General features: G+C 40.5%; 1 protein-coding gene across 1 annotated transcript; it reads right to left on the reverse strand.

Annotated features, from left to right (window-relative positions):
- Positions 1-393: 393 nt before the first annotated feature.
- Positions 394-27,957, reverse strand: atf6 (activating transcription factor 6). The gene is made up of 16 exons (XM_017455892.3): positions 27,716-27,957; positions 26,555-26,631; positions 26,238-26,325; positions 25,958-26,055; positions 24,306-24,432; positions 23,759-23,926; positions 21,365-21,531; positions 11,975-12,160; positions 11,492-11,583; positions 10,237-10,377; positions 10,000-10,125; positions 9,192-9,291; positions 8,371-8,438; positions 7,287-7,398; positions 3,602-3,686; positions 394-1,297 (listed from the first exon to the last, which is right to left on the reverse strand). Exons 1-16 carry the CDS (start codon positions 27,813-27,815, stop codon positions 1,095-1,097), a joined length of 1,938 nt encoding a protein of 645 aa, XP_017311381.1. The 5' UTR covers positions 27,816-27,957; the 3' UTR covers positions 394-1,094.
- Between the last annotated feature and the right edge of the window lie 13 nt (positions 27,958-27,970).

Here is a 27,970-nt window from a genome sequence, read left to right on the forward strand (position 1 = left end):
GCTGAAGCTTTACAATTTCCCTTCACCAGAACCTGTTCCAGCATGGCGATACCCTTGTGCATAAAGCGAGCTCCATGAAGACATGGCATTTTCAGGTTGGAAAAAGGTGCAAGAACTCAAGTGTCCCCGACATGAACCCCACTGAACACCTTTGGAATGAATTTGAACACCGACTGCACTCCAGACCTCCTCAACCAACATCAAATTACAGCAATGTGGTTAGAAAAATTCTGTCTGACCTTTGAATAACCATCTTCCAAAGAACCATGGTAGTGAAATATCCTAAAACTGGGGGTGGACAAAAACAAAAAAACAAAGAAAACCTCAGACGAAATCAGAGAGGATTGTCAGTCTTCACTACAGTTAAAGAACAAAAGAACCATCATTATTACATCAAACGCAAAAAGAGTCCAGTGTTTATTTATGTTTTTACGCATTGCTTCATCGTGACATTTAAAAACAAAAAAGATTGCAATTGATCACTTTTAAAAAGTCAGGCAGCAAATAAGCAATTTTACTTAAATAGTTTACTATCTTCCAATTGAAACCCTTTCCTGCTTTGTAACGACAATGGGAAGTAAAATTAGCATCATTTCCATTTGTGACAATTACGCCATTTATTAATATTATTTTCTTTTAATCATAAAATTAAAGAAAATAAAATGAAGATGCACCTTGTATATGAACCAAAACTGGAAGCTTAGTAAAATAAAACTTCATTAGAACACTCCTATAAATATTCACAATGCAAAGGGCAAACAAAAGCTAAAATGAAAATCAGAATAAACCAAACACAGAGATCAATACAAAACATATAAGAATTCAAATCAGAGTAGATTGGGCACAAACCAGATATTGTTTCCTGAGAGCTTGAACAATTTTACAGCATAAGGATTTTATGGTGCAAGTGAAATATGCAGTGGTGTTCCTCAAGGTTCAGTATTTGGCCCACGCTGTTCAAAGTGGCTTTCTCAAATTCTACCCCAGACTTCATACAATTCTACTCCAATTGCTGACACGGAACAAAGATATAAAGGGTTAACAATAGAAAAAAACATGACAAAAGCTCTTCTGATATCTGTAGGCTTCTAGAGTCAAGCAGAGCCCATGAGGACTCCAACAGAGGGTGAAGTGTGACTGTTGGTCGGGGCAGAGCGGTAGAACGATTCAGCGTCAGTTTCATTCACGCGCAGGATTGGTGGAATACTGGAGGACTTGATGTGAAGGATCCTGGTGTCCATTACCTCACAGTCAATCTGCATCATCACCTCAAACTCCTTGTCCTTTATCACACTTTCTGTAATGAGAAGCAAATGGCATTTTAACCAGACCTGATGTTCATTTACACTGCTACATCTGTACTTCTGGAAAAAGCACTGCCACACTCCAGCTTTAAAACACTGCAGGACATGGAACCCATCCTGCAAGTGGTGGAGGTTAAGTGACATTTCAGAACACACATCCTTAGACACACAGCCAAAGGCAAGTCATTGTTGACTTTCATCTTTACCACAGTAATGAACCAAATACACCAAGAGTTGACTCGTAAATGACTTGAGTTCATGTCCCACGAGAATAGGGTCTGGGGTGATCAGTGAAGAGGGTTTGCATGTCCTAGACAGTTTAAATTCAGCATTAAAATAACACACAGACACTTTTGCCATTGCTATGTATACTCAGTACAATTGTGTGTCTGTTCTGATAATTCAATTCATTGTAGGGGTCTTCAATGCAAAGCTCCAACTACAAAATTGTATGAGCTGTTGTGCACCAGCAACTAAAGAGGGTGGACATTGAAAAATCCAAATACTCTTGGAGAACCTACCTAGGTCCCACCATAATAGAGGTTTTGCTCCGTTTTGCTTTGTTTTCCATAACCATTTGCACTAGAATTTTTTTTTGGCACGTGGATAATTTTGATAGAATGATTTGCTAGGGGAACTGTGATGAAAGTAACAAGCTCTCTCTCTCACACACACACACACACACACACACACACACACACACACACACACACACACACACAAGCCCAGAATACAGAGCAGTAAATCCATCCAGTTTACTGCAGACATGTTTTATAGGAAAGCCTGGGATTCTTTATTTCAGTATGTGCACATATTTCATTGGGGCGGGGGGGCGGGGGGCATGAGGCAATCAGAATACTGTTCTTGTCTGACTGGGATGGAACCTGATACGGTCTTCTATTCAGTTTTTATTTGTATAGCACTTTTAACAATGAACGTTGTCTCAAAGCAGCTTTGCAGAAATATATAAACACAGGATACAGATTTTAAATGAGTGGATTTATCCCTATTGAGCGAGCCGGTGGTGACGGTGGCAAGGAAAAACTCCCTGAGACGATATGAGGAAGAAAGCTTGATAGGAACCAGACTCAGAAGGGAACCCGTCCTCATCTGGGTAACAACGGATAGTGTGAAAGTAAAAGAAAGTTCATTATGGTTTTATATGAAGTCTGTTCGTTGAACTAGTCCACTGTTCACTAAAGGAGACCTGAGTGCAAAACTGTATGTGGTAATTGCAGTCCCAAGGACATCGCAGTAACCGTAGTCCCAGCAACCACTTTCTTTTACTTTCACACTATCCGTTGTTACCCAGATGGGGACGGGTTCCCTTCCGAGTCTGATTCCTCTCAAGGTTTCTTCGTCATATCATCTTGGGAAGTTTTTCCTCGCCACCGTCACCACCGGCTCGCTCAATAGGGATAAATTCACACACTTAAAATCTGTATCCCGTGTTTATATGTTTCTGTAAAGCTGCTTTGAGACAATGTCCATTGTTAAAAGTGTTATAGCAATAAATAAATGATGGTGTTGCAAGTGCCTGAGTCACTTTTTCCTGAACTAACACAGCCTTGGGCTCATCCGCTAGAGGAAACTATAAAGGAAAAGAAAACGCAAAACTACACTGAATTATGATACAAAGCTTGATTGACTAGAGTTTACTTTGTTTCTACGCTGTTATCTGTCTGCCTTATAACACCGAATGGCTAGACAGGGATGAAAAGGGACGAAAACTTAAACATTTATATTATTTATCTGTCAGTAGATAATATATCCGTGCCATATAAATTGAACGGTAAATAAAGGGTTGGGATTGAGCGGCGTTTCAGTGGCAATTAAATAGCAGTGTTGTCAGTAAACATTAAGAACAGCTTGAAATTTTCACATTTATGATATTGAATACTCATTGCTGTTCTAATGCTGATGTTTATAACAGACACAAGCATACAAAATGTGGCATACTACTCACAGCAGAAAGCAGACATTTGTTTCATTTATCTTTTCATATTACACGTAAAAAAAAAAAAGTAGAGAAACAGTTGAGCTCATAAAACTGGTCCAAAAGTAAATGTAATTAGTATTGAATGCATCATTTTAAATTCACCTGGCCTGGATGATCCACCCACATCCTACACTCAGATTGCTAAATGGTGTATTCAAAGGCAGAGACCAAAAATAGATCTGTTTCTCCAGCACTTGCCCCCCAAAGGGCTTTTTGTTCCTTTATGATAAAGTATCAACTTAGCCAAGGCTGTCTGTCTCTAAAGCCTATCTCTCCATGACAAAGAGGTCTGTCTCACCATTGATATTCATTGCTGGGAGCACAACTGACATCTTTGGTCTGCTTCCTCTGTTGTGGTTGGTGGCAGGAAGAAGAAGGTGATCCTGAGTCAGAAATAAAGGAAATAGGTGTTAACAACAAACTAACTGTAAATTATATATTTGTGTGTGATTTTGCAGTCAGTAATTTACACAAATTGAATGAACAAAAAACAGATCAAAGTATGGAAAAAGTAAATACACCCCCACACTTATCACACCTTCAAATCCATATAATTAGTCTGAAAGTTGAACTGAAAGTGGAACTTTCAACAGGATAATGATCCTAAGTACACAAGCAAATCCACCAAAGCACATTTGTCAAAACAGAATTGGAGGGTTATGCAGCTGAAAGAATACTGCATGGAAGAGTGGTCAAAAATTCCAGCAAGCCTGGTGGATACGCCTACAAGAAGTTATTTCTGCTAAAGGGGGCAATACTAGCTTCTGAGGCCAAGGGTGCACTTATTTTTTCCACAGACGAAGATCACATTTCTATTGCTATTACTGTTGAATAAATGATTGAAAAGCGAATTTTCCTTGTGCTTTTGTTCAAGTATATCGACGTCATTAATAGGCACTATCCAAATATGTCAAAAAAACCAACAATTTCCATTGGGTGTACTTATTTATTCACATCACACACACACACACACACACACACACACACACACACACACACACACACACACACACACACACACACACACACACACACACACACACACACACACACACCATCCTTTTTAAAAATTTATATGTGAGCTCATCTGGCACCAACATCCATGCCACAATTAGTCACAGATCACACTTTTCCTTCATTCTGATGTTTGATATGAGCATTAACTTTACAGGTGTACCTAAAAAAGTGGATGGTGAGTGTATATGGCTGAACTTGCAGCTGAACACAGATTTGGATTTTTAAGGCTAATAAATACTATTAATACCCTTGATCTTGGACACAAAAATAAAATTCCGTCAGTATCTCACACAATTTTGTCTCCCTATTCAGACAGTGTCAACACCCTCCCTACAGCCACACAGACTTCTACTTAAAACTCAAGGGACTGTGCGCCAAGACTTCATGGAATATTTCATTTTCAAAGATTTTGTTAAAAGGAAGCCAAAAAGGTTTAAAGGAAACATATATAATTTAGTACATTTGGGATAAATAAATGTTCTGTTATCATCATATAAATCATATAATGCTATTGTCTCACTGCCCCCCCCCCCACCCCGGCCCCTCTTCCCCCAAAAGTTACAGTCATCATCAGATTTATGCATAGTGAGCTTATTCTACTTTAGCACTGGAAAACTCTATAATCACTTTCCACCTGTCCTGAGAGCTGCCAAAGCACTTGTGGAAAATGTATGCATCTGAAGACAGTACAGGATATTAGAAAAACAGACAGAAGCAGAGTGGCATGTTATATCCATCTCCAGCTCAGTGCAACCTGGAGCACCTATGAAACTTGTGGAACCAAATCTGGCATTTTCGAGACCTACAGTATTAGCTCCACAAAATGAGGAGAGAGAGAAAACCTCTCGCTGGGGTTACAGAGAGCAGTATCGAAGCAGCTCTATTCTCATATGGGCAGGGATAAGGTCTTCCAACTCGAAGCTTTCCCAGGGCTCCAGGTTCTCTGTAAGCCAATAATGTCGCAATCTGCTTACAGAAGCAAAGGGGGAATGGAAACATTGACAATACAAGTTGGAAATGCTTAAGGGACAACATGGGAGATGAAATAAAAAAAATAAATATTCAAAAGAGATTTTAAATGGAGTCCAGCACAAGAAGTAGAGATCTGGAAGAAATTGAACACAGCAGGGAGGGCGGGACCAACAAAACACCATCGAGACCCACACCCTAAATCCCAGGAAACAAAATACATGAAAATAAATAAGCTAACAAACTCCATCTTCATCGCTCTTTCCCGTTTTCTGGCATTCCACGACGTGGACAATGCAACCACGTTGCAGTTGGATGAAAGTTTTTGGTGTAAACGTCTAAAAAAAAATAAATAAAAAAAATCAATCCAATCTTGTAGCTCTGAAAGTGTTCCAAGAAGGAACATACTGCCTGTTTTTGATTAGAAAGAGGAGAAATGTTTTTAATATGAAAAACTAAATAAAAGACTGCGCATTGAACACTTAAGGCCACGTAACCTATAGATAAGCATTTGAATTTGAAGTATGCAGTAAGACGTTTGCATCCGCGTTCTAATTTCTCAAGCATTCGTTCGCATGGGAGTGTAAAGGGGATTTCAAACCCACATTTCACAGCTATTCATTAATAACCTGATTCCCCAAAACCTGCCTACATCTGAACAAAAGGTCACGCCAGAAGCCAGCAGGCCATCCATCAGTGCCAGGCAGTGGCCATCATGGACTTTGGAGTCAACAAGCCAGGGGCTTAAATAGACTGAAGAAAGCAATCCCTGACCCAACTTCATCCTGATGTTTTCTGACCTGACTCATGAGAACCACAACCCATTTCTGGACAAGACTCTTAAAGCCGAAAGTAGTTTCGTAGCAGGCCAGACTCGCCTCGTGTGCGGAGAGAGCATCTGTTTACACACGGAAAAGCAAACAGGCCTCAGAAGGACTTTCAGATATTATTACTCATCATTCATCTTTAGAAAGAAATAAAAAGGGAAAACAACACAGATTGGGAGAGGCAGAAAATGAAAACCGGTCCAAATGCAGGTCACAGCAAAAGCAGAGGAAAAAGCTCAAGCATGGTCTCGACAAATAAAAAAAATTAATCAAACTCTAACCAATCAACACCCAAGCTTTCGTAGGCCTCCTGCTCTCTAAACCTTTAGCTGCCTGTGCTTGCTTGTTCATCCAGGACCTCATTTCTTCTTGGACACATCTGTGCACCTCTGAATCACAGAGATGTTTGTCAGACGCAGAACTCAATGTTTCCTGCTCTGAGTAAGACCATATGGTTCCTCTCTTACTTAAAGAGAGCAGGGCACTGGAGAGAGCCAGTCCCAAAGCGTGGTGGAACAACTGTTCCAACCTCTTCACATGCTCGTCATTAATGAAATTAATTTGTTTACAGGGTATGCCTGGGTGTAATAGCAGAATTGTGGTGTTTAAGACAGTGGTTCTTCACTGCAGCACCGTAGGGCTTGGGAACGGGCCAGTGAGACGGACTGTGTTAGAACAGAGCTCAGGACTCGCACACGGAAAAGCATAACGGTTTCACCCTCTCAGGATCTGTTCCTGCATCTCTAATTAATCGATTTAAAGCGATCTGTATCTGTCTAGTGCTAATTTCACTCAGAAATTTTTGAGAAAAGTGCCAGTGTTTTATTTATTTATTTATTTCCTGCCCAATCAGATCACAGCTTGTATAAGCAGATTTACGACATACACTACATCAAAGATGTTTCAACACAGAATGAGGATATTCCCCCTTGCCGTAATCAGGTAAATTCTGAGAACCCTGAGAAATAATTTCGTTACTAATCCCAGATAGATGACCTAGCTCATTATCCAGTACACTCACTAACTGTAATGTACCTGGTATATTTGAGGTATATTCGAGGTATATTCCTATAGTATAGTATTTCTGCAACTGTTTGACATTTTGAAGCTTATGTTTCATGCATGGCCCATACACATATCCAGTTTGAAGATTGAACAAAATCTACTCACTCTGCGGAAAGAGATCACATAGAAGGTGTCTCCTCTTCGGTTGATCTCATCAAAGAAATCGCTGTACGTGTGGTGAGGGGCGTAGTAGACCTGCAGCTCGTTGCTTGAATGCCTAAAGACAGGGAAATGTTCCGCCTTCAAAAACTAGCCACAGGCACAAATGCTAAATGATAAGACGCACTTTTTGTCAAATTCAAGTCAGATTCACCAGGTAAACGTTTTCATTCACTTATAAAAAAATTAGTAGATATGATCCAAAGGAGCGGCATGACTTCAAAATACCAACACAGTTACATCCAAAGAAACCAGAACAAGCTACAGCAGGATATTATTTACATGATAACATTTTCCCCCGAATAGCCTTTATTTGTTTTGGGAGAAGGACTCCAAAAATAATTTAAAACTGCCAGTGTTTATGTAAGGAATGCATAAAACTGCAGCTGCACTAAAAACCCCTCTCAAATAGTTTCCATAAAGAGCCTTTGCCTTGGAACAGCTTGGAAAACCAAATACCTTTCTTTAAATTTAGACCGCAAAAAATTAAAAGCATGCTCAATGATAGAAACATTAATAACAGCACAAACAAATTACAGTCTTATGTCTAGTCGGAAGAGAAAATGAGGTAAATTAATATAAGAATGCAGCATAAAAAAACACTACATGACACAATGCAGGGAAGTGAACATTTATGCAAAAGAAAGAAAAAAAAGTGCATATAAACAAATACATAAACAATGCTGTTGCCCCACACTCCTTCATTTACTAGTTGAAGACATTGCAGCTGTATATTGTAAGAAATTCTACCCTGCCAATATCGAGACAACTCTTTAGAGTAGTGCAGCATGATTTTATAAACATTCATGTGATATTTACAAAGCTGAGTCATTACACAAAGCCATTAAAGTCACTGCCTGCTGTAAGGTTTATTACACAGGCATGTATCTACATCATTTATAAGTGCAGAAATAATTACAGGTCCTAAGGGGCCTGTAACGGGTTTACAATATCTTAAAGCACCAGGTCAATTAAAAGAAATCGTAAAACTGCTCAAAACAAATATAAACTTCAAATGAGCAGCACTCACTTTTCAGAAGAGTCGGCGTACTGCACTGTCACGATCTGCGCCACTTCTGCCTTCTTACTGGCCGTTCTCTTTAAAAATTAAAAATAAAGTAAGTAAGTAAACAAATAAATAAAAATAATGAATCAATTACATTAATATATTTCAGAATATCCATCCATATAATAGCTGATATTAATTTACACAGATAGGGGGTATAATTACTTACGGATTTCAGCTGGTTCCTTGTCTTACCTTGACTTGGACAACTGCTTTTTCTTAGCATTTTCAATACTCCCCCCCACGTCATTCCACTTTATTACACGACTTTATTTATAGACTTTAATATTGTGAATTCTTTATATTTCCAGATTTCTTGAGTTAATACTGATGTCTGGTGAAAATTTCACGTGCATAACCTCATAGGAAATATATTTACGGAAAAAAATGCTGACGCATCCAATACTTATTTCCCCCACTGTATGTAGCTCTAGATCAACCTTAAAAAAAGAAACAGTGTCGAACTACTGAACACTCTCTCTGGCTCAAATCCACATGTGTTTCACGCTGATGATAGTAAAAATGACTATCACCACTGTGCCTAATTTTCCTTTCCTAATAATGCTTGAACATGCGCCTACTACTGAAGAATGTGCACTACTGTCCAACAGTATGCGGAATAGCAATAGTATTCGGAAAAGATTAAAGAAGCACACTCAAGCCAATAAACCATTTTAAAGATCTGTGTAGATGTAGAAACTCCTGAGAGCCTTGACTGTATATATGGGAATCTGTGGAAGCAGAATAAGGATGTTAACTGGATGAGTGCCTCTGATCATTCATACCGTGATGGTTCTGGCCCTGGAGTGGGTGCTGCTGGTGTGCTGGCTCTTAGTGCGCTTTGCCTCATGGCGGTGGACCCATCCCCTCAGCTCACTGGCCATCCTAAAAAACAGAAGAGAAGGAAATTGTTTATACAGTGCAATTAATAAGTATATGGATAGTAACAACGGTATTGTCTCTAAAGAGCACCACTATGGCAGTGAAAGGCAACGGTCACTAAGAAGTCCGTCTTTATTCAGGGGCACCTAAATAAAAAATCCCATAGAGGAAAAACTTTGTTGATAAAAGAGGACAGAGAAAATATAGCCCTGGAAATAGAAAGCACACCCTCCTTCACGTCTATGTCTTTATTTATCAGGACCTAAATAACAATTGTGTGGTCCTCATAGTACTGTACAGGTGCATCTCAAAAAATTATAGAATGCCTAATACTGATGACAATAACTACATACACTATATAGCCAAAGGTTTGTGGACACCTGACCATCACACCCATGTGGTTGTTCTCCAAACTGTTGCCACAAATTTGAAAGCACACAATTATATAGAATGTCTCTATATGCAGTAGCGTTACAATTTCCCTATACTGGAAATCACTAAGGGACCAAACCTGTTCCAGCATGGTACATGGTTTCTCCAAGGTTGGAGTGAAAGAACTTGAAGGTCCTGCACAGAGAGAGCCCTGACATCTGGAATGGTATGTTCAAAAAGAACATTACAGTATAGGTGTGATGATCAGGTATCTGCAAACTTTTGGCCATGTAGTGTGTTGATGAAAACCGCAACAGTTTGAGTACACTCCGTACTGACTTTATGCACTTGGTCCTGTTTACAGGAGGCTGGCAGGGAGGAGGAGGAGGAGTTCTGAGGAAGAGAGGATCCCTTTTAACCACCATGAGAGCCTTCTCCTCGGGCATTGATTCCAAATCCTCCAGCCTAGGGGAAAGAAGAGAGTGTAAAAGACAAGAAGACAAGTGAAAATTAGCCAAAGATACAGTGGAGAACACATACACAAACATGCATGTCTGGAACACAGGATATTCTTACTTGTTTCCAGTATGAGAAGATGGAGAATCATGCAAGCTGGCCCCCATGTCGCTGTCGACCTTTGACGAGAAGCCCAACAGATGTCTGCTACTGGAACTAGGGGCTGCTGCAAACCTGGAGTCTGCAGCTCCCTCAAAAAGACTAGTGAGAGAGAAAGAGAGAAGAAAAAAAAAAAATCAAGGAAATCAATGTAAAATAAAGCTGCATTACGTGATTCAGACAGAATTTTGACAAAACAAACAGCTAAAGATTTGACCTCACTCCAAAGCACCTCCACCCAAACACGTGCGTGTGTGCTGTATACGAACACAATCGAGCGAAAAATGATCAGAACACACTCTGGGTCCAAATGTGTACCGCCAATAAAAGTTATTCAAAAAGCAAAACATTAAATAAATAATGTTAATAATGTGTTTTGAATATAGTGGAGGGTGAATTGAATTTTCAAAAGATTTTTTGTTTGTTTGCATTTTTTTGTGCATCTTCCATACCGTCCCAACTTTTTCGGAATTGGGGTTGTATTTGAAATGTCGACTCGTTGGACCACAATTCCACGGGCTACTGTACATCTCAGATGAGACCGAGCCCAGAGAAGTGGGCAGAGCTTCTGGACAGTGCTGAAGTACGGCTACTGCTTTGCATAGCAAAGCCTTAACTTGCATCTATGGATGCGGTGGCAAATGGTGTCGACTGAAAGGTTTACCAAAGTATTCCCGAGCCCTTGTCAGGATATCCATTACAGACTCATGACGGTTTTTAAGACAGTGACAGAAGCGGTTTTCAGCCTCGCCCTTTACGCACCGAGATTTGACCAGATTCCTTGAATATTTTAATTATATTGTGCACTGTAGAAGGTGAAACGCCCAAAATCCTACAGATTTGTCTTTGGGGAATGTTCTTCTCAAAGTCTTGGATTATTCACCGACGTATCTGTGGGCAGATCGACGAGCCTCGACCCGTCCGTGCTCTTAAAGGACTCGGCATTTTCTGGAGGCTCTTTATATACTATGAATAGACGATTGCCTCACCTGTTTCACATCACCTTCTTATTTCAACTTCTCACATCGCTATTAGTCCTAAACTGACTGATCCCATCTGAAGAGCATTATAACATGAGAATGTTTTAGTTTATTTAAATAATCCATCCTTCCTCAATGGACTCCCACAAAGGCTTTAAAATTCTTCCTGTACAAGAATTTCAATTTCATTTTAAGCAATTTCTTATATGAAGTCTTTATGCACATTAGCAGCTTACCTTAATGGTGCAACGCTGATGGCCAAGAAAACCAGGACCACCATGAGACACACAGCCCGTCTCTTTGGAGAAGTTGCCTTCAGAATGGTGTTCTAAACGCAAGCATTGTGGAGATACAGCGTACATCATTGCATGTCTACGCACAAGTAAATGCTTTAAGACTTTACACAGGAGGCCTGGCTTGGAATCGCTTGGAGCCTGCAGTAGTGGCCTAATCCGTAAAGTTTAGCCCGTATAGTTTAATCTGTATATAAACTGTTTGTTTTAAAGTTCCGTTTGATTATTTGTATTCATTTATGAAATTTGTTGTACCGTCACTTCCTTTTCCAGCTAGCATAAAATGACAGACACTGCAAAAGTTGACTTGATTTTAGAAAAGTGAAAAGTCTTTTGCTGTTCAAACCTATGAGAGGAGCCTGAAAACTACTACAGAAATAACATGTTAAGAGATCCATAAATCCAATATAACATCGCAGGACCTACTTCATTCATCAGACCCTCCAGTTGCCTTTTCAGTGTCCCATTTTCATTTTTCAGCTTCTCGTTCTCAGATAGCGCAACATTCAGACGGGCCTCCAACGTCAGCAAGTACTCTTTCTTCTTCTTTCGTGATAGAGATGCAGACTCTCTGTTCTTGATCATCCGCTGCTGCCGTCGTGACACGCTCAACTGGAAGAGAGAGAAAAATTAATTAAAACAGTAGTTTAATTTTTACTGCCAATACAAATGTGGTTTTTTTTGTTCCTCTCTCTATTAGGACTGGGGGTGAAGAGGTAGTTCCTCATACATTCTCAGAGTTTTTCCTTGCCACCGTCGCCTATAATATCCACTGTTAAAAGCGCTATACAAATAAAACTGAATAATAAATAAATCATCATCATCCTGGTGGATGGCAGCAGATTCTTCTCAAGAATCTCCCGGTAAAGGGCTCCATTCATCGTTCCTTCAATTATATGAAGTCTGCCGGTAACATGTGATGAAAAACAGCCCCACACCATGATGCTTCACCTTAAAACTTCATTGTTGGTGTAGTGTTTTTAGGGTGATGTGCAGTGCCATTTCTTCTCCAAACATGGTGGGTAGTATGACAGCCAAAAAGTTCAGTTTTGCTCTCATCTGACCAGACTACACTCTCCCAGTATTTCATCGGCTTGTCCAAAGGAGTTGTAGCAAAACTTTAAACCAGCTTCGACATGCCTTTTCTTTAGTAATGGAGTCTTGCGGGTGAGCGTGAGCAGTGGAGTGCATCGCCTATTGTTTTCTCTGTGACGATGGCACCTGCTGCCTCCAAGTGTTTCTGGAGCTCTTCCCAAGTGGTCCTTGGCTCTTGGGCTACTCTTCTGACTCCCTGGTCAGAAATCTTGCGAGGAGCTCCTGTGTGTGGCCGGTTGATGTTGCTGCTTCCACTTGCGGATTATGGCCCCAATGGTGCTTACTGGAGGATTCAGAAGTTTTGAAATACGTCTGTATCCGATTCCATGTTTTTCAGCAATAAGGTTGTGAAGGGCTTGGGAGAGCTCTTTACTTTTACCCATCATGAGATGTTTCTTGTGTGAAACATTGGTAACAAAAAGCCTTTTTATAGACCATCAATTTACTAACCCAGCTAATATTAATTTGCACAGATAGGGGGTATAATTTCTTACGGATTTCAGCTGGTTCCTTGCCTTACCTTGCCTTGGAGAACTGCTTTTTCTTAGCGTTTTCAGCAATCAGCACAGCGCTACAAGGCCGTGCAGAGAAACTATCAAGAAATGGCAGATCCGCTCTAGCGGTCTCCCTGCAAAACTTTATACAGCAGCATGCTTGGCAGTTTTTTCTGATTGCTAGTTTTCTACTGGTTTTCGCTCAGCATGCGATTTATCGGCGTCTTATAGCAGCGGCGTGCTCCCGAAAAAGCCTGAATGCGTCACAGCTTCGGGAGCACTTATTTCCGAGTGGCTCTTTTTTTTTTTTTTTTTGGAGAAAAACTATGTGGATTGAGTTGAGGGGCTCTATCCACCCCCCCAGAGAAGTCAGAGGAGAGGGGTCACTTGTGTGTCTATCATTTGAGCCACTCGGAGAGCAAGTGCTCCTTCACCTGGGGCTCTGGCACTATTTTTAATAAATATTATATTTTATAAGTATGTTTCAGACTTTTTTTTGTGTGTGTGTGAAATTACACATTGTGTAACAGAGATAGCTACTGCCATTTGTTTTCATTTTGTGCCACTTGGAGAGGTTTGGTGCCATTTAGAGACATTTGGTGCCATTTGGAGAGGTTTTTACCTGTGTTTGGATAACAATTACAAACAATTTTAGTGGTTAGAGGTAACTTCCTCATATTTTTGGATGGTCATGGACAAGTACTTGGGGCATTTTTGAGACCAGGAATGGGGTTGATGTCAACATTTTCTGTGAAGATATAATGTGTTAAACGTAATTCTTTTTTTTTTAAATAATTTTTTGTAAAATTCTGAATATATTGCCCCAGGTAGGCTAGGTCAAAGAAGAAATACTTGAAATAACTGCTAATTCTTAAAGTCTTAAGTGTCTACTTTCATATGAGCCATTAACCACTACTGTGGTGTGTGAGGTCACAAAACAAATCGATGCTGAACACCGGTACCCCCAAAACAGACAAAAATGCCATTTTTTGGCTACCAGTAAAATAGGTTAAAACGCACTATATAAGTGCAGATCATTTACCAACGTACAATATTACATATAATTTTGAAATAAAAACAACAGAGGCTTTAATTATGCACAACTACCTCAGCCTTCATTCATAGAGAAGAAAATCAATATTGGCCTAAGACACAATAGTTACACCAGTCAAACACTGAGCAATGCTTTTAATTGTAGTGTTGAGGGTCAATAACACAGAACACTGCATTTCTCATTCATGGCCATGAGAATTTCAGCGGTTTATGGGATTTGAGGGCCCAAACAAAGACTCATTATTTAGAGTGTGCCCTCAGGAGGGACCTAATAGACCTCATATAAGCTTTGTGCACATAAAAGTCTGAGCATCTTTCAATCAACTGCTGTACAGCATCAGCACAAGGGACACAAGAGCTTTAATATTGACTTTAGTGGTACTCAGCAACAACTTCAAAACAAAGTTGTATTAATTGTTCAATTTGTAGGGCTAGTAATGGCATGAGAATGTTTGTTAAACAGATGAAACCATTTGGAGGATGGCCGAAAATGTTCTAGTTTACTTAAAGACTGTTTAAATTTAGCTTACACACACACACACACACACACACACACACACACACACACACACACACACACACACACACACACACACACAGGACTGGGGATAAAGCTACCACAAATCCCGAGAGACCGAGAGAGTCAGAGAGAGAACATGAAAGACAACATACACATTATTGCAATGGCCTGATTTGCCCCCACAGCCAGGCCTCTTTAAGAATTTGGCTGTAATTAAGCTGTTTGGATCCCCACTTGGTCGGTTTGCATGCCATCCCCTGAGAAAGAGTGAAAGAAAAAGTTCCTAAGCCAGGGATCTTTGCCATGGGCAGGGCCTGGGAACAAACATGTTTGTTTAACAAGAGGTCAAAGGGGCCTGAGGCAAGGAATTCTCCTGTAGCTCAGTTGTACAATGAAAGCAAATTGTGTGCGCAAGAAGAAAATGATATATAAATAGTACAATTACAGTGCACATTTAGTCAACCGCCAATCCAATAATCCACGGTTCATGGTAAACGCCTTTGTAGCAGGTCTCTCCACATGTTAGTGTTAGCAAGGAATTTCAGCTTAGATTTTGCCATAAGAATATCCTTTTAATAACCGCCTCAAACAAAACACCTTTAAAGAGCCTACTTAAAGTCGACTTATTTTGTGCTTCATAATACATACACAAGCACTGCATAGAACTTTTTTAAATAATGGTGCTCATTTCGAAACGTATGAGCTGACGCTATAGGTTATGTAGCATACGACTTTGTCTTTACGTTAAAGAGAGAATATCTTGCCAGGTTAAAGATGTGTATGAAAAACCCAAGGTAGTGGGAGGATAATGTTTGCCAAATTTTAAATTTTACTGTTAGACCACTGGGTCAGAGTGTCTCCAAAACAGCAGGTCTTGTGGGGTTTCCCGGTATGCAGTGGTTAGTGGTTAGGAAGGACACCTGGTGAACTGGCGACATGGTCATGGGCTCCGAAGGCTCATAAATGTGTGTGGGGAGCGAAGGCTAACCCTAACCTTAATCGTCTGGTCCAATCTCACAGAAGATCTACTGTAGCACAAACTGCTGAGAAAGTTCATGCTGGTTCTGATAGAAAGGACTCAGAACACAAAGAGCATCACAGCTTGCTGCATATGGAGCTGTGTAGCTACAGACTGGACAGAGTGGCCATGCTGACCCCCTGTACACCACTGAAATCTCCTGCAATGGTCACGTGAACATCAGAACTGGACCATGGAGCAATGGAAGAAGGTGGCCTGGTCTGGTGAATCAGGTTTTATTTTACATCATGCAGACGGGTGTTTGTGCGTCCCCTACCTGGGGAAGAGACGGCACCAGCATGCACTATGGGAAAAAGGCGAGTTGGCGGAGACAGTGTGATGCTCTGGGCAATGTTCTGCTGGGAAACCTTGGATCCTGGTATTCATGTGGATGTTACTTTGACACGTACCACCTACGTAAACACTGTCGCAGGCTGAGTACACCCCTTCATGGTAATGGTGTTCTCTAATATCAGTGACCTCTTTCAGCAGGATAATGCTCCCTGACACACTGCAAACATTGTTCAGGAACGGTTTGAGGAACATGATAAAGAGTTCAAGGTGTTGACACGACCTCCGAATTCCCCAGATCTCAATCCGATCAAGCTGCTATGGGATGTTCTGGACAAACACGTCCGATCCACGGAGGCCCCGCCTCACAACGAACAGAAATTAAAGGATCTGCTGGTAACGACTTGATGCCAGATACCACAGCACACCTTCAGAGGTCTTGTGGAGTCCATGCCTCGATGGGTCAGAGCTGTTTTGGAGGCACAAGGAGAGGGGAACCTACACAGTATTAAGCAGGTGGTTTTAATGTTATGGCTGATTGTTGTATATACTGACTGTGACGGACGGTTTTCTATTACCCGACTGTGACACCGTTTTTAAGTCGGTATTTTTTTTTTAAATCCTCCTTAACCTCATGTCCTTTTTTTTTTTTATCATGTGCCAAGTTGTCTTATATAAGCAGTACACAAGACCTAAATTAACATATTAAAGCCTCCCAGATCCTGCATTTCCTACAGTGAAACAAGCTGACATAATATGATGTATACCATTAATATACTGATTCATGGTTGTATACACTCTACTGTTGGTTTTATCCTCTGAGGTCCTTAACGTGCAGGGTTTTGGATTTTCCCTGAAGCATGTGGAACGACATTATCTGTATGGTCACGTTACACTCAAGATAATGCAACGGTCAGATTTTCTCACTCATTATTGACCAAAAGTTACAGAGACTCTTTTCCCCCTTAACCTTGATGGAGAAAAATGACTATCATTAAAAACAGATGTGGATCAAACAACCCGCTCTGAGACTACGGGTCACACCAACAGAATTGTTTACGATGCCTAAACAGTCCAGTACTTTCACTCAACATGATCAGACAAGACACAGACGTGCTGAAACAGATACTTCTGACCCTGAAGTCATATGAAGTCATCTGCAAAGACTGATGAGCTTTTATCTAATGTTAGCTTTTTTAAAACACAAACACGTTATTTCTAGCAACGCGCAATGCTCTGAGAGTAAAGCCTGAAAGTTTTAATAGAGACAATACATATCAGATGTGTTTCCTGAAGTCTACAGAGAAATAAATCAGATTTCTCTCTCTCCCTCTCCATTGCCGTGACACTGAACTGCTGTGGGTGTTTTTTCATGGAGCTGTGCATGCGTGCGTGTATGTGTGTGCGTGTCATTTGCCACGTTGGAGCAGAAATTTCTGATCCCTTCTGTACCTTTCAGGGGGAAAAAGCAAAAGACAAAACCAGAAGGAGAAAGAAACACCAGGAGAATAACACATAAAGCAGCCCTTTCATTATACAGCATATACAGTTGAGTACTCTACACTCCTAAACGTCAATAGCAGAACGACTAGCACACGCACAATTAGATAAAACCGCATAGGCTGAAAACATCTGCTCCGTTTTGGAGTAGGGAGCCTGGGGGGCTTTTCTGGGATCTTAAATCATCCCAGAGGTTCCAGATGGGGATTTCTGTGGGAATTGTTTGATCACTCATGCCACTGAAAAGCTAATGCGGTTCGTTTTGCAATGCACATCCAATCACCTGTGTGTAGCAATATGCATGACGGCGTATTTTCGTCTATATTCTGCAACCTCGTGTAGGACATCTGAATAATTACATAACATCACGAGTAACACAAACACACACAAAATGCAGCCAGATTGCACAGCTGGCCTTACGTCAGCGGAAACATAACAGCGGCGTCGCACAACCCTCTGAACGCACACATACGGTGGGATCGCAAAGTGTTCAAACCCCTTCACTTCTGCATTGGATTCTGAACGCATGTAGTTGCCATTTTCACGGATCAACCATCACTTAATCCAATCGCTGCGGCGTTCGCGAACCATCAAGCCGCTTCTGGTGCGCATGACGAGCACGTAACGTACCCAAGATACCTAGAAAGTAGGTTTGTGTTTTTATTATTTCTGCCAGCATGGCCTAATGTACAGCATGAGCAAGCCCTCATCAGGCCCCTAGTCCTTGTTAACACATCTAGACGTAAACATCGTGAAATGAAAGTCCCATCTGTCGTCTCACGTTCACCTTTTGAACTCAAACCCGAATGGCGTCAGGGCACAGCGTAAAAAAAAAAGAATCGGAGTTTCCATTCCCAATACTTTCACAGGGGACTGTATAATTCAGGTTCTTACAATAATGAAAATTAAACTCAGTAAAAGCCATTATCAACATAGAGGACAAGGTAACACCCTTGGCTCTCAGCAGAGCATACCAAATCGAAGAAGTTTAAAGGTCCAGGAGTTCTCAGAGTCGCTCTGGCTGCATACAAATCCCCTGACAAGCTTGGACCAATCTCAGGAAATAGTTTCTAATTACAGTGTTCCATTACTGTTAAGGGAGAAAACTGTACCATGAGTACTATTAAACTCAGTACAGAGACACTGCTGTTTGTTTATCTACAAAACTTTGCGGAACAGTAACTCAACGTTCGTATGATTAACATTTATACGGTCTGACGACACGCATCACATCAACACGGGCAACTAGCTGTGGAAAAGTCATCAAACCTGTGCTCATCTTCGATAAGATAAGGCCTCACTAAATAATCCCAGATGTTATAAGCATAATTTAATCAATTTCAAAACCCTTCCTACATTTTCATTAAAAACAGGATTCAAGTCAAAAGATTGGCTCGACTACGCAATGCCTTCGAGTTATTCCGGCTGTGTGTTTGAGGTCTTGTTGAAACGTTCATCTTCTCTCCAGTTTCCATTTCTTGGCCAATGAGGTTAAATTCTGCCTCTAATATGTCCCTGTATAATCGCTCCGCTCGTGTTTCGTTCAATGATATATAACGATCCAGTACCAAAGAGGCAGCGCCATATCACGATGCTCCCACTGTTTTTTCCCCACAAAACATGACGAGCTGAATTATGTTAAATGGTGTGCACTTATTTAGCGCCTTTTCACCTTAGGGGCTCTACCACCTGAGCCACAGACAGCCCCCCCAAATTATTGCCAAAAAGTATTATAGTTTCATCTGACCAGAGCATTGTGCTTTTAGATGCATCTCTGTGCTTATCACAACTGTAGTAAAAGGGATGTTTAAGGTCATTCCTGCGGTTCTGTAGCTTTTTGCGCTATTTAACAATGTCGTCCTTGAAAACTTTAGGAAGCTCTAGAATATTGCGACATTTTTTTTTATATATATATATATATATATATATATATATATATATATATATATATATATATATATATATATATATAAAAAAAACACATACATACACACACAGTGAGGGGGAAAAAAGTATTTGATCCCCTGCTGATTTTGTATGTTTGCCCACTGACAAAGAAATGATCAGTCTATAATTTTAATGGTAGATTTATTTATAGAATAGATTCGAATAGATTCGTGCGTCCTATCAGTGACGGTCGTGCCGGGTGATTACAGAGTGACACGCCCGGTAGATTACATGTGTACCGAGGCTAATCTATCTAGACTACTTCACAGACACGTTCATAACCTGCCCAACGTGGATTACTTTCTCAAATCATTCCTTTTTTCAAAATGCCTTTGAAGAAATGAGAAGTATACAGTCTAAGCAAACACTGAATCCAATTAAAGTACAAATGACAGTTTTGTGCGTTTCAAACGAAAGTAGTGTTTAACGACAAGCACAGCTTTTTTTCCCCCTCGACCGCTCTTGTCGCTCTGAAGCCTGATTTACAAATAAAGATTGAACAGCAAACACTAACGATGGTGCGCATCGGACTTTCAGCGAGTGTAATAGTTTTACGCCTTTGATTAGACCCTTTGCTATTATTATTATTATTATTATTATTATTATTATTATTATAACAACAGTAGTGCTTTTCAAGCACCACTAACAATAATAATAATAATGGCTTTATAATATCACTGCTCACAGTAGATGTAAGGAAAGCATCAGAGTTCATACACCATCGCCAAACATAATCAATCAAACACTGTGCAACAGATTTAGGGAGAGAAAACTGTAGGAAATATGAGGTATTATATGCTGAATTGCCACCAAATCACACAGAAAAGCACATTCTCACAATCTGACCCCATTTCCACGTTCTGGAAACCTCCGTCTCCTCCTCTCTCCCTCGCAGACCTTCTCTTTATTTTACACCCACCCTTTTGACACGTGTCAGTCTAAGGAGGTGATTTTTTTTTTTTCCCCCCAAACTGAGGACAGCCCATCTGGAGTAGCAGTTTGCTGCAAACCATTTGACGACCAAATGTGATCAGAAGCAGAACCAGAGCCTCGCTTTCTTTTCTGCGCTCCATTTCTCCATCTCACTTTCGTCAGCTTGGCTCAATGAGCTCGTTGGGTCGTTTACGATACGTGATGTGCACATATACTGTAGACCTTTCCCTAAAAGCTCAGTATAAATAACCTTATGTGTATCACCTGCCACACAAAGCACGGGATCCATTCTGCTTTCACCAATAATGCTATTTATGATCTACTAATTTACTTGAGATTATCCACAATTCTTGTTTAAATTGTAATACATGCATGTGCTGACAAATTCCAATCTTTCCTCGTGCTACACAAGTGGCTTTCTGGTTACTGGTCATTTGTGGGCTTAATGTTTCCGGAACTGTATATCCACTTCCTCTAAATCAAAGACGCTTCAAGCAAAATGCTAATATATGGCTAGCAAAACCCAAACCTAGAGTTAGCATTGTTTTCTTTGCTTATATCTATACAGGCCATAAGAGTGTACAGTAAAATAGTATATAGAATATGTTATATAATAAAGTGTATTTAAAAAAGTGTATAGAATATAATAATAAATTGTCCAATGAGAAGACTACCCAAGGAGCAAGTTACTAGCTACTTCAGAAATGATTCAGATCCCGAATTTCAGGGTGTTTTCACACCTATATATATATATATATATATATATATATATATACACACACACACACACACACACACACACATTTCTACACGAATAATGTGCTTGATCAAGTTCTTTTCTGTGCATTGTTAGCATTGCGAGGGTGAAGGACATTTGGTGGTTTGAATAATCTAAGCAGTCATCTCAAAACCAAAAACAAGCTATAGAAGCATGGTTTATTTTGGGTATTTTTTAAAAGACTTACATCCTCGTCTGACGGAGGGTTCCGGAGCGAGATGCCTACAACAGGAGGAGGGGCAGCAAGGGTGGCGGGCTTTGTGGGCACGGTTAGCACCCGGGTACCTGCGGGAACAACCTGTGGAGGCTGCAGCTGCAGAACCTGGGTGGGCTGAGAGAGCAAGGTGGGATGACCTAAGCAGAGAAAGGCAAACGTACATTAGAAACAGGCTCAATCTTATCGGCTGTAAGAGGTACATCTGAATAACGCTATTAAACAAAATGTTTTTTGTTATTCTCCACAGCTTTCACATGCTGTCCACACTGTCAGAACTACTCGGTAGAGACGGCAGAGAGACTCTCCAGACTTTGGGCACTGAATGTGATCCCAGTGATTACACTAAAAGACCAGAGGAACAAGTTCTACACACAATCCAGGGCTTATTCTCAATGCTAAAACATATTCCATGCGCGGTCTCACACATGGACCACAGCTGTCACCGTATGGCGACTCACCCCAGGATGAGTTACTGCTGTTACAGATCTCCCAGAACTCCACCAATATAGCAAATCAATACTGTCTAAATAATGACAACACGTTTCACGGAGAAAATGCAGCAGTCATAAAATACTGTATAAAATAAAATTAAATAAAATACTGGTGTCGTGTCCACCAGTGGCCAAGCGTGCACAGGGTTACTCAAGGGTCCTAGAAAGACCTACCAGTCAAGTTTCATAACAATAGCTGAAGGTTAAACCTGTGAAATGCCTGTTGTAAGTCGAGGCCATGCTTTTTACGTAGATAATCTATTTTATAAAACATTGGCCAGAGAGTTTTTAGCTTTCCGCATTTCACAGCATTAACATCGAGCTATCTTTACAAACCTTCAGTATCTCTATCTAGGAACAAACCAGTATGGCAGGATTCAGCTAAAATTTCACGAGGGTCCACTGACATTACATTTCTTGCTCAGGCAAGAAAACGTCCAGATCAGCAACAGTTACCTGTTTAATGTTTAGCCATTGAAGCTTACTTCATGGTTAGTTCATAAGACAATTTGCTGTGATTATGTTTTGGTTTGTATTGAAGTTATTTCTGCTAAAGGGGTCAATACTAGCTTCGGAGGCCAAGGGTGTACTTATTTTTTTCACAGAAGAATCTCACATCTATCGATATTTCTGTTGAAGAAATGATTGAAAAAGCTCATTTGCCTTGTGGTTTTGTTCAAGTGTATCAACAGGCACGGTTTCAAAGATGATCAAATGTATGCTCGTCCAAATATGTATAAGAAAACAAAAAAAACAATCATTCATTTTCATGGGGTGTACTTATTTTTTCACAAGTGTAAAAAAAAAAGTCTAAACACCCCTGTTAAAATGGCAGGATTTGGTGATGAAACCAAAATGAAACAAGATAAATCATGCCAGAATTTTGTCTATGTGACATTACAACACATAAAAAATAAATGGAAAAACATAAGTGTTCACATCCCTTTTATAACGGGGGGCGTGGCTGTGTTCAAAATGAACCAATCACATTCAATCTCATGTTCAAAACTAATCATCATACAGCTGTCATCAATGAAATTATTCCGATTAAGCACAAAAAAAGATCGGCTGTTTCTGTAGGATTGTCTTCACATCTTCTTGGTTTCATCTCACTGGTCCTGGAAGCCCTGGTCCACAAAGAGCTGACAAAGCATGTACAGGGTCTCGCTGTCGAAAGGAATTGATCAGGAGAGGGGTATAAAAAAAAAATGTCCAAAACATTAGATGTACTTCGGAACACCGTGAACGCCGTCATCGACGAGTGGAGAAAACGGTGCACCACAGTGACATCACCAAGAACTGGACGAACCTCCAAAAGACAAAAACTTACTAAAAGAGGCTGCCGAGAGACCTGCAGCAACATTAAAGGAGCTGCAGGAACGTCTGACACGTACTGATTAATCCCTTGTATTCTAATCCTAATTCGCCCCGTCCCAACGTTTTTGGAAAGTGCTGCATGCATCAATTTCAATATAAACAATTATCTGCAACAAAAACTATACTTGTTGATTAGTTAAACCATCAAATTCCATGGCTTTATACGTTTTTTTTGTTTACATAAAAGTTAAAGTCCATTTACACATCACCCCTCTTTGTTTTTAGTAGCGTTTTCCATACTGTCCCAATTTTACACAAAAGAACCTTTAACTTATCTGACATAAGCCTCATATCAGACTGGCTCACCGCAACGCTACAGAAATCCCATCTGAAGCGTGAGAACATTTTTACGAGTAAAGGACCAAACAAAAACCTGTGGATCTATTCAGAGCTGCGCAATACAGAAAAAACAACAACACACAAAGTGCTATGTTGCAGCTCCGAAAAGTTTTAAAACACCACTTGGAGTGCTTGGAGTGACTGAACACTTCCTGACCTGCAGGGGGAGCCGGCTGGATAGTGACGGGCGCGGGTTTGACCACGGGAACGATGGTCGCCTGCACCGGCTGGATGATGATGGTTTTGGTCTGCAGTGCAGTGATGAGCGGTTTAGGCTGAATGGAGACTTTAGGGCTCAGATGAATAGGCCTCAGGACAGGTTTAACTACAAGGAAAAGAAAAGCACAACGGATTACACAACACCGACACCAACCAGACCGGAAAAGAACAACAGCGCACGCTAGAAATGCCTCGAGAAAAATAAAATGATGCATAAAGGTTCAGGAGAGAAAAATGACCCTACAGTAGGAAGGAAAAATTCCAAATGTTTTTGTTAGTAATTATATATATATATATATATATATATATATATATATATATGGTGATACAATTGTCATGAATAATGCTGTCGACCACGAATACCACGGTGCATTGGAGTTAATATTAGATAATATTTTATGCCATCGCATGCTACAGTTCATATTTAAACACCAAACTTTGTGTGTGTGTTTTCTCGAACGTAGCAACAGGCTGGGCGCGTTCACCTTTCGTCTGATTTGTCTTCTTGACCGGCTGCTTCTCAGGAGGCGGTTGAACAGAGCCACAGGATTCTGAGCAGACCGACAGCGGAGAGGGCTGAGACTGGGTGGAGAGCGGAGACAGCGCTTCGTCCTGCAGAGGACAGAAAAAGAACATCGAGACACACAAACGCAGGACAACTGAAAGGCTCGTTAGTAATGCACCGGCTGCTCGGTATGGTAAAAGTACTCCCGAGCTGTCAGCGGGTTGTCACCGCCTCTCACGATGAGACTAACGAGCAGAGTGACAGACATTCGTTAGCACGCCAGCGTCTTAATTACATGGCATATCCACGTGAACGTGTGAAAGGCTTTCGCACTTTTTCACATGCACACACACACACACACCATCTGTACAGGTTAATGTGTATTCTCAGGACAGTTGTGAAAGGTCAATCTTCATTATATACTCTCAAACTGGATAATTGTGCGTTTCCTCGATGACGAACACTGTTTGGTACTCTGGTCTACTGTATACCAAGCACACAGCTGCAATTACGAGTACAGCTGTGTCGCTATGCGCGTTTTACACGAGTATAAGAGGTCGAGCAGCGCCGGGTACAGCTTTTAGGTGTACAGTTACGAACCACAGCTCACTATTTTCATGCTGTCTGTTTCTGAGTGCAGGACCTGCCGATGCCTGGTTATGTTTGGTTGGAGTACTGATTCATAATAATAACGATAATAATAATAATAATAATAACATAATTAGTCCACCATTTAAAAAAAATTACCCATTAGTATAGAAACGATAACGTATTAGGACACTTGTTACTATTAACCATGTTGATTTTGATAGAAACCTTCTGACCAATCAAATTTGGAAAACCAGCAGCGTCCGGAAGCTTCTACTGGTATGCCATCGTTAACCGATTGTAGAAAACAACACGATCCTCAAATAAACAAACAGACAATCAATCATAACCTACACACATACATAACGATATACATGTATACCTCCTAGACAATTTTACTATTCCTAAACAACTGCATTTATTACATTAAATATAATTTGCAGTAAGCAATATCCAGCTGCACGAACAGCTGTGCTACAAACGCTACTAATTAAGGTTTAACGCCGAATCTTACGTACGTAATTCAAGGTATTTTAAACATAATTATGCACAGCACATGGTTTTCGAGTAAACACCTGCAGGTTTGTAAACTCCACATGTTTACATATCTGTCACGGTCTCAAAAATGGCTGCAGAGGTTCCTGGGTTAGAACATATCTATCTGCAAGCATCAAACCTGATTAAATAAACAACATGTCCGGGCGGCATCTGTGAAGCCGCAGGCAAAACTCAGGCTAGCAAACATAGACGACTAGTTAATTTCATCACGGCCAGATATTAGGTTAATCACGCCCACGCCCTTTAGAAGAAATCTGATAGAAGGTGCAGGATGACAGGAACGGAGAGGTGAAACATTTTAAAGATTACTACTAAGGGAATGACCACAAACAGGTGACGACCTAAACAAATAAGATGCAAAAGGGACACACTTAAAACAAACTCGAACTGAAAACACACAGAGGGGGGGGAAAAAAAGTAAGCATCTCTTCTTTGAGCATGATTATTGTAAATCTAGGCTTCCACACACACACAGAGTTTGCTTACAAGTACAGAGTAGGGCGAATGGGCCTCGGTTGATGTGGGTGAAGAGACTGAACTGAACGTGTGGGTCGGAGAGAGCGAATCTACTGAAATGTCTCCATCTGCAGGTTAAAACAAACAAGTGATGGTTCTCAATAACACTGCTGAGTGGAAATAAATAAATGAATACAAATTCAAAGCCACAATATGGTTTTGAAGCCTAAAGCGACTGCTTGGGTGTAGACGGATTCCCAACCCCGCTGCTGGAATAAACCGTCACACGGTCCAAGACTAGTAGATCTACCTGTACACACACTGCTGGAGTCTCCCCACACCTCGGCGCTCCAGGCAGGGAGATCTACGTCCAGGTTCAGATCAGCAGCACTCCCCGTCTGTGAAAACACGCAACACCAAAACAGCTCTTCTAACAATCTGAGAGAATTTATTAAAAATAAATAAATAAATAAATATTTTTTTAAAAAACTACACAGTTTAAATCATATCATGAAATCATTTCTTTTTTTTCTTTTTTAAACAGGGTTAATCATCATGGAAGTAGAAATTGTTGCAACAAAGAAAAAGAGAAATATGCGTGTGTGTGTGTCTGATCTTCGGACTTACATAGCCAGCATTCTCTAGAGCCTGCAGCAACTCCTCAGCATCTCCCAGGCCGTCTAACTCATCAAACAAACTGATATCTAGACAAGAAAAGGACAGTGAGGTGATGATGGTGGTGATGATGAAAGGGATTGAAATGCTAACCAGTGTCAGGACCTATTCACATTGAATTGTACTTGCTCCAAAATATGCAAATATTTCTCCAAAAGTATTTTGAATACAAGTATAAAAGTATATTGCACATTGTGGAGTCATTTGCCAATGCTCACAATATATTTTTAATTCATTAAAAGATAAAAAGTCATATTTTCTCCGTTCGTAGTCTGTTTAACAGCATTCCTATTAATCATTTATATAACAGCCATAAACACCAGAAGAAATTATATATCATATCGTATTCAACTCCTGGCAAACTCCCGGAAAAAAATGACGGAATTGCCACGTAATTTGCATTTCTAAAACAAACACCAGCGCACATCTAAAAACGCGAATGAGTCTGCAGCTAGAAGAGAGAGACCATGCTTACTGAGCTTAACCTGGGGCTCTTTTCGAAAGGAAACAAGAGAGTCGTCAATTCAAACAACGGAAGGGATTTAAACACAAGTGCCCAAGTCATACACTTTTTAGACGGTCCCTTAGTGACTCCATTACTATAAAGCGCTGATGACCTGCGTTTCCCAAAGCCCATTTCCGTTTCCGCGGGCTTTAACGGGAGAAAATGTAAAAATATATTCAGTTGTATTGGTTCTATGTCCACTCAATACACATTATTAAGACAATACACATTATTAGGACAATACATATTATATCCTTTTTGTGTGTTTATTTCTTGAGAAATAGAAGAGAGAAGCTCGAATGTACATGGAATGTCCAATATAAACCCAACTTTAACGCGGTGTGCGCGGTTTACAAAACCGAGGGTACGGATTACACACGGCTGTATTACCTGACACTAGGGGGCTCCGTAGAATCGTATTACATTGAATCATATTAACTTGAATCATGTAAGTGATATATGTTCACACACAGCAGTGATAGGTCTGTTAAATATGTTTGAATGATAAAAGCCAGAAGTGGTACGAAATGAAAAGGCGTTACTGGGAGCTGAGGATCAGCTGGTGCGTGCGTGCGTGCGTGTTTGTGTTTGTGTGTGTGTGTACTGACCCCACTCTCCGTCCTGATCGATGCACATGTTCGCCGTGTCGATAATCATAGCTGTAGGAGTGTGTGGCTCCTCGACGTTCAACAACAACTCTTTCGACATACTTTCGTGAAGACATTAGTGAGAGAATGAGAACGAGACGCGGTTTAACCCGCTGAACATCTACCACATCTCAGCGCTGATCAAAACATTTCCTGCTCGAGAAAAATCTACACTACGTACACGTCTGACTTTAGCGTCTGTCTACGGGTACCGGA

The sequence above is a fragment of the Ictalurus punctatus genome, chromosome 25 (assembly GCF_001660625.3).
Source record: "Ictalurus punctatus breed USDA103 chromosome 25, Coco_2.0, whole genome shotgun sequence".
Taxonomy (NCBI): domain Eukaryota; kingdom Metazoa; phylum Chordata; class Actinopteri; order Siluriformes; family Ictaluridae; genus Ictalurus; species Ictalurus punctatus.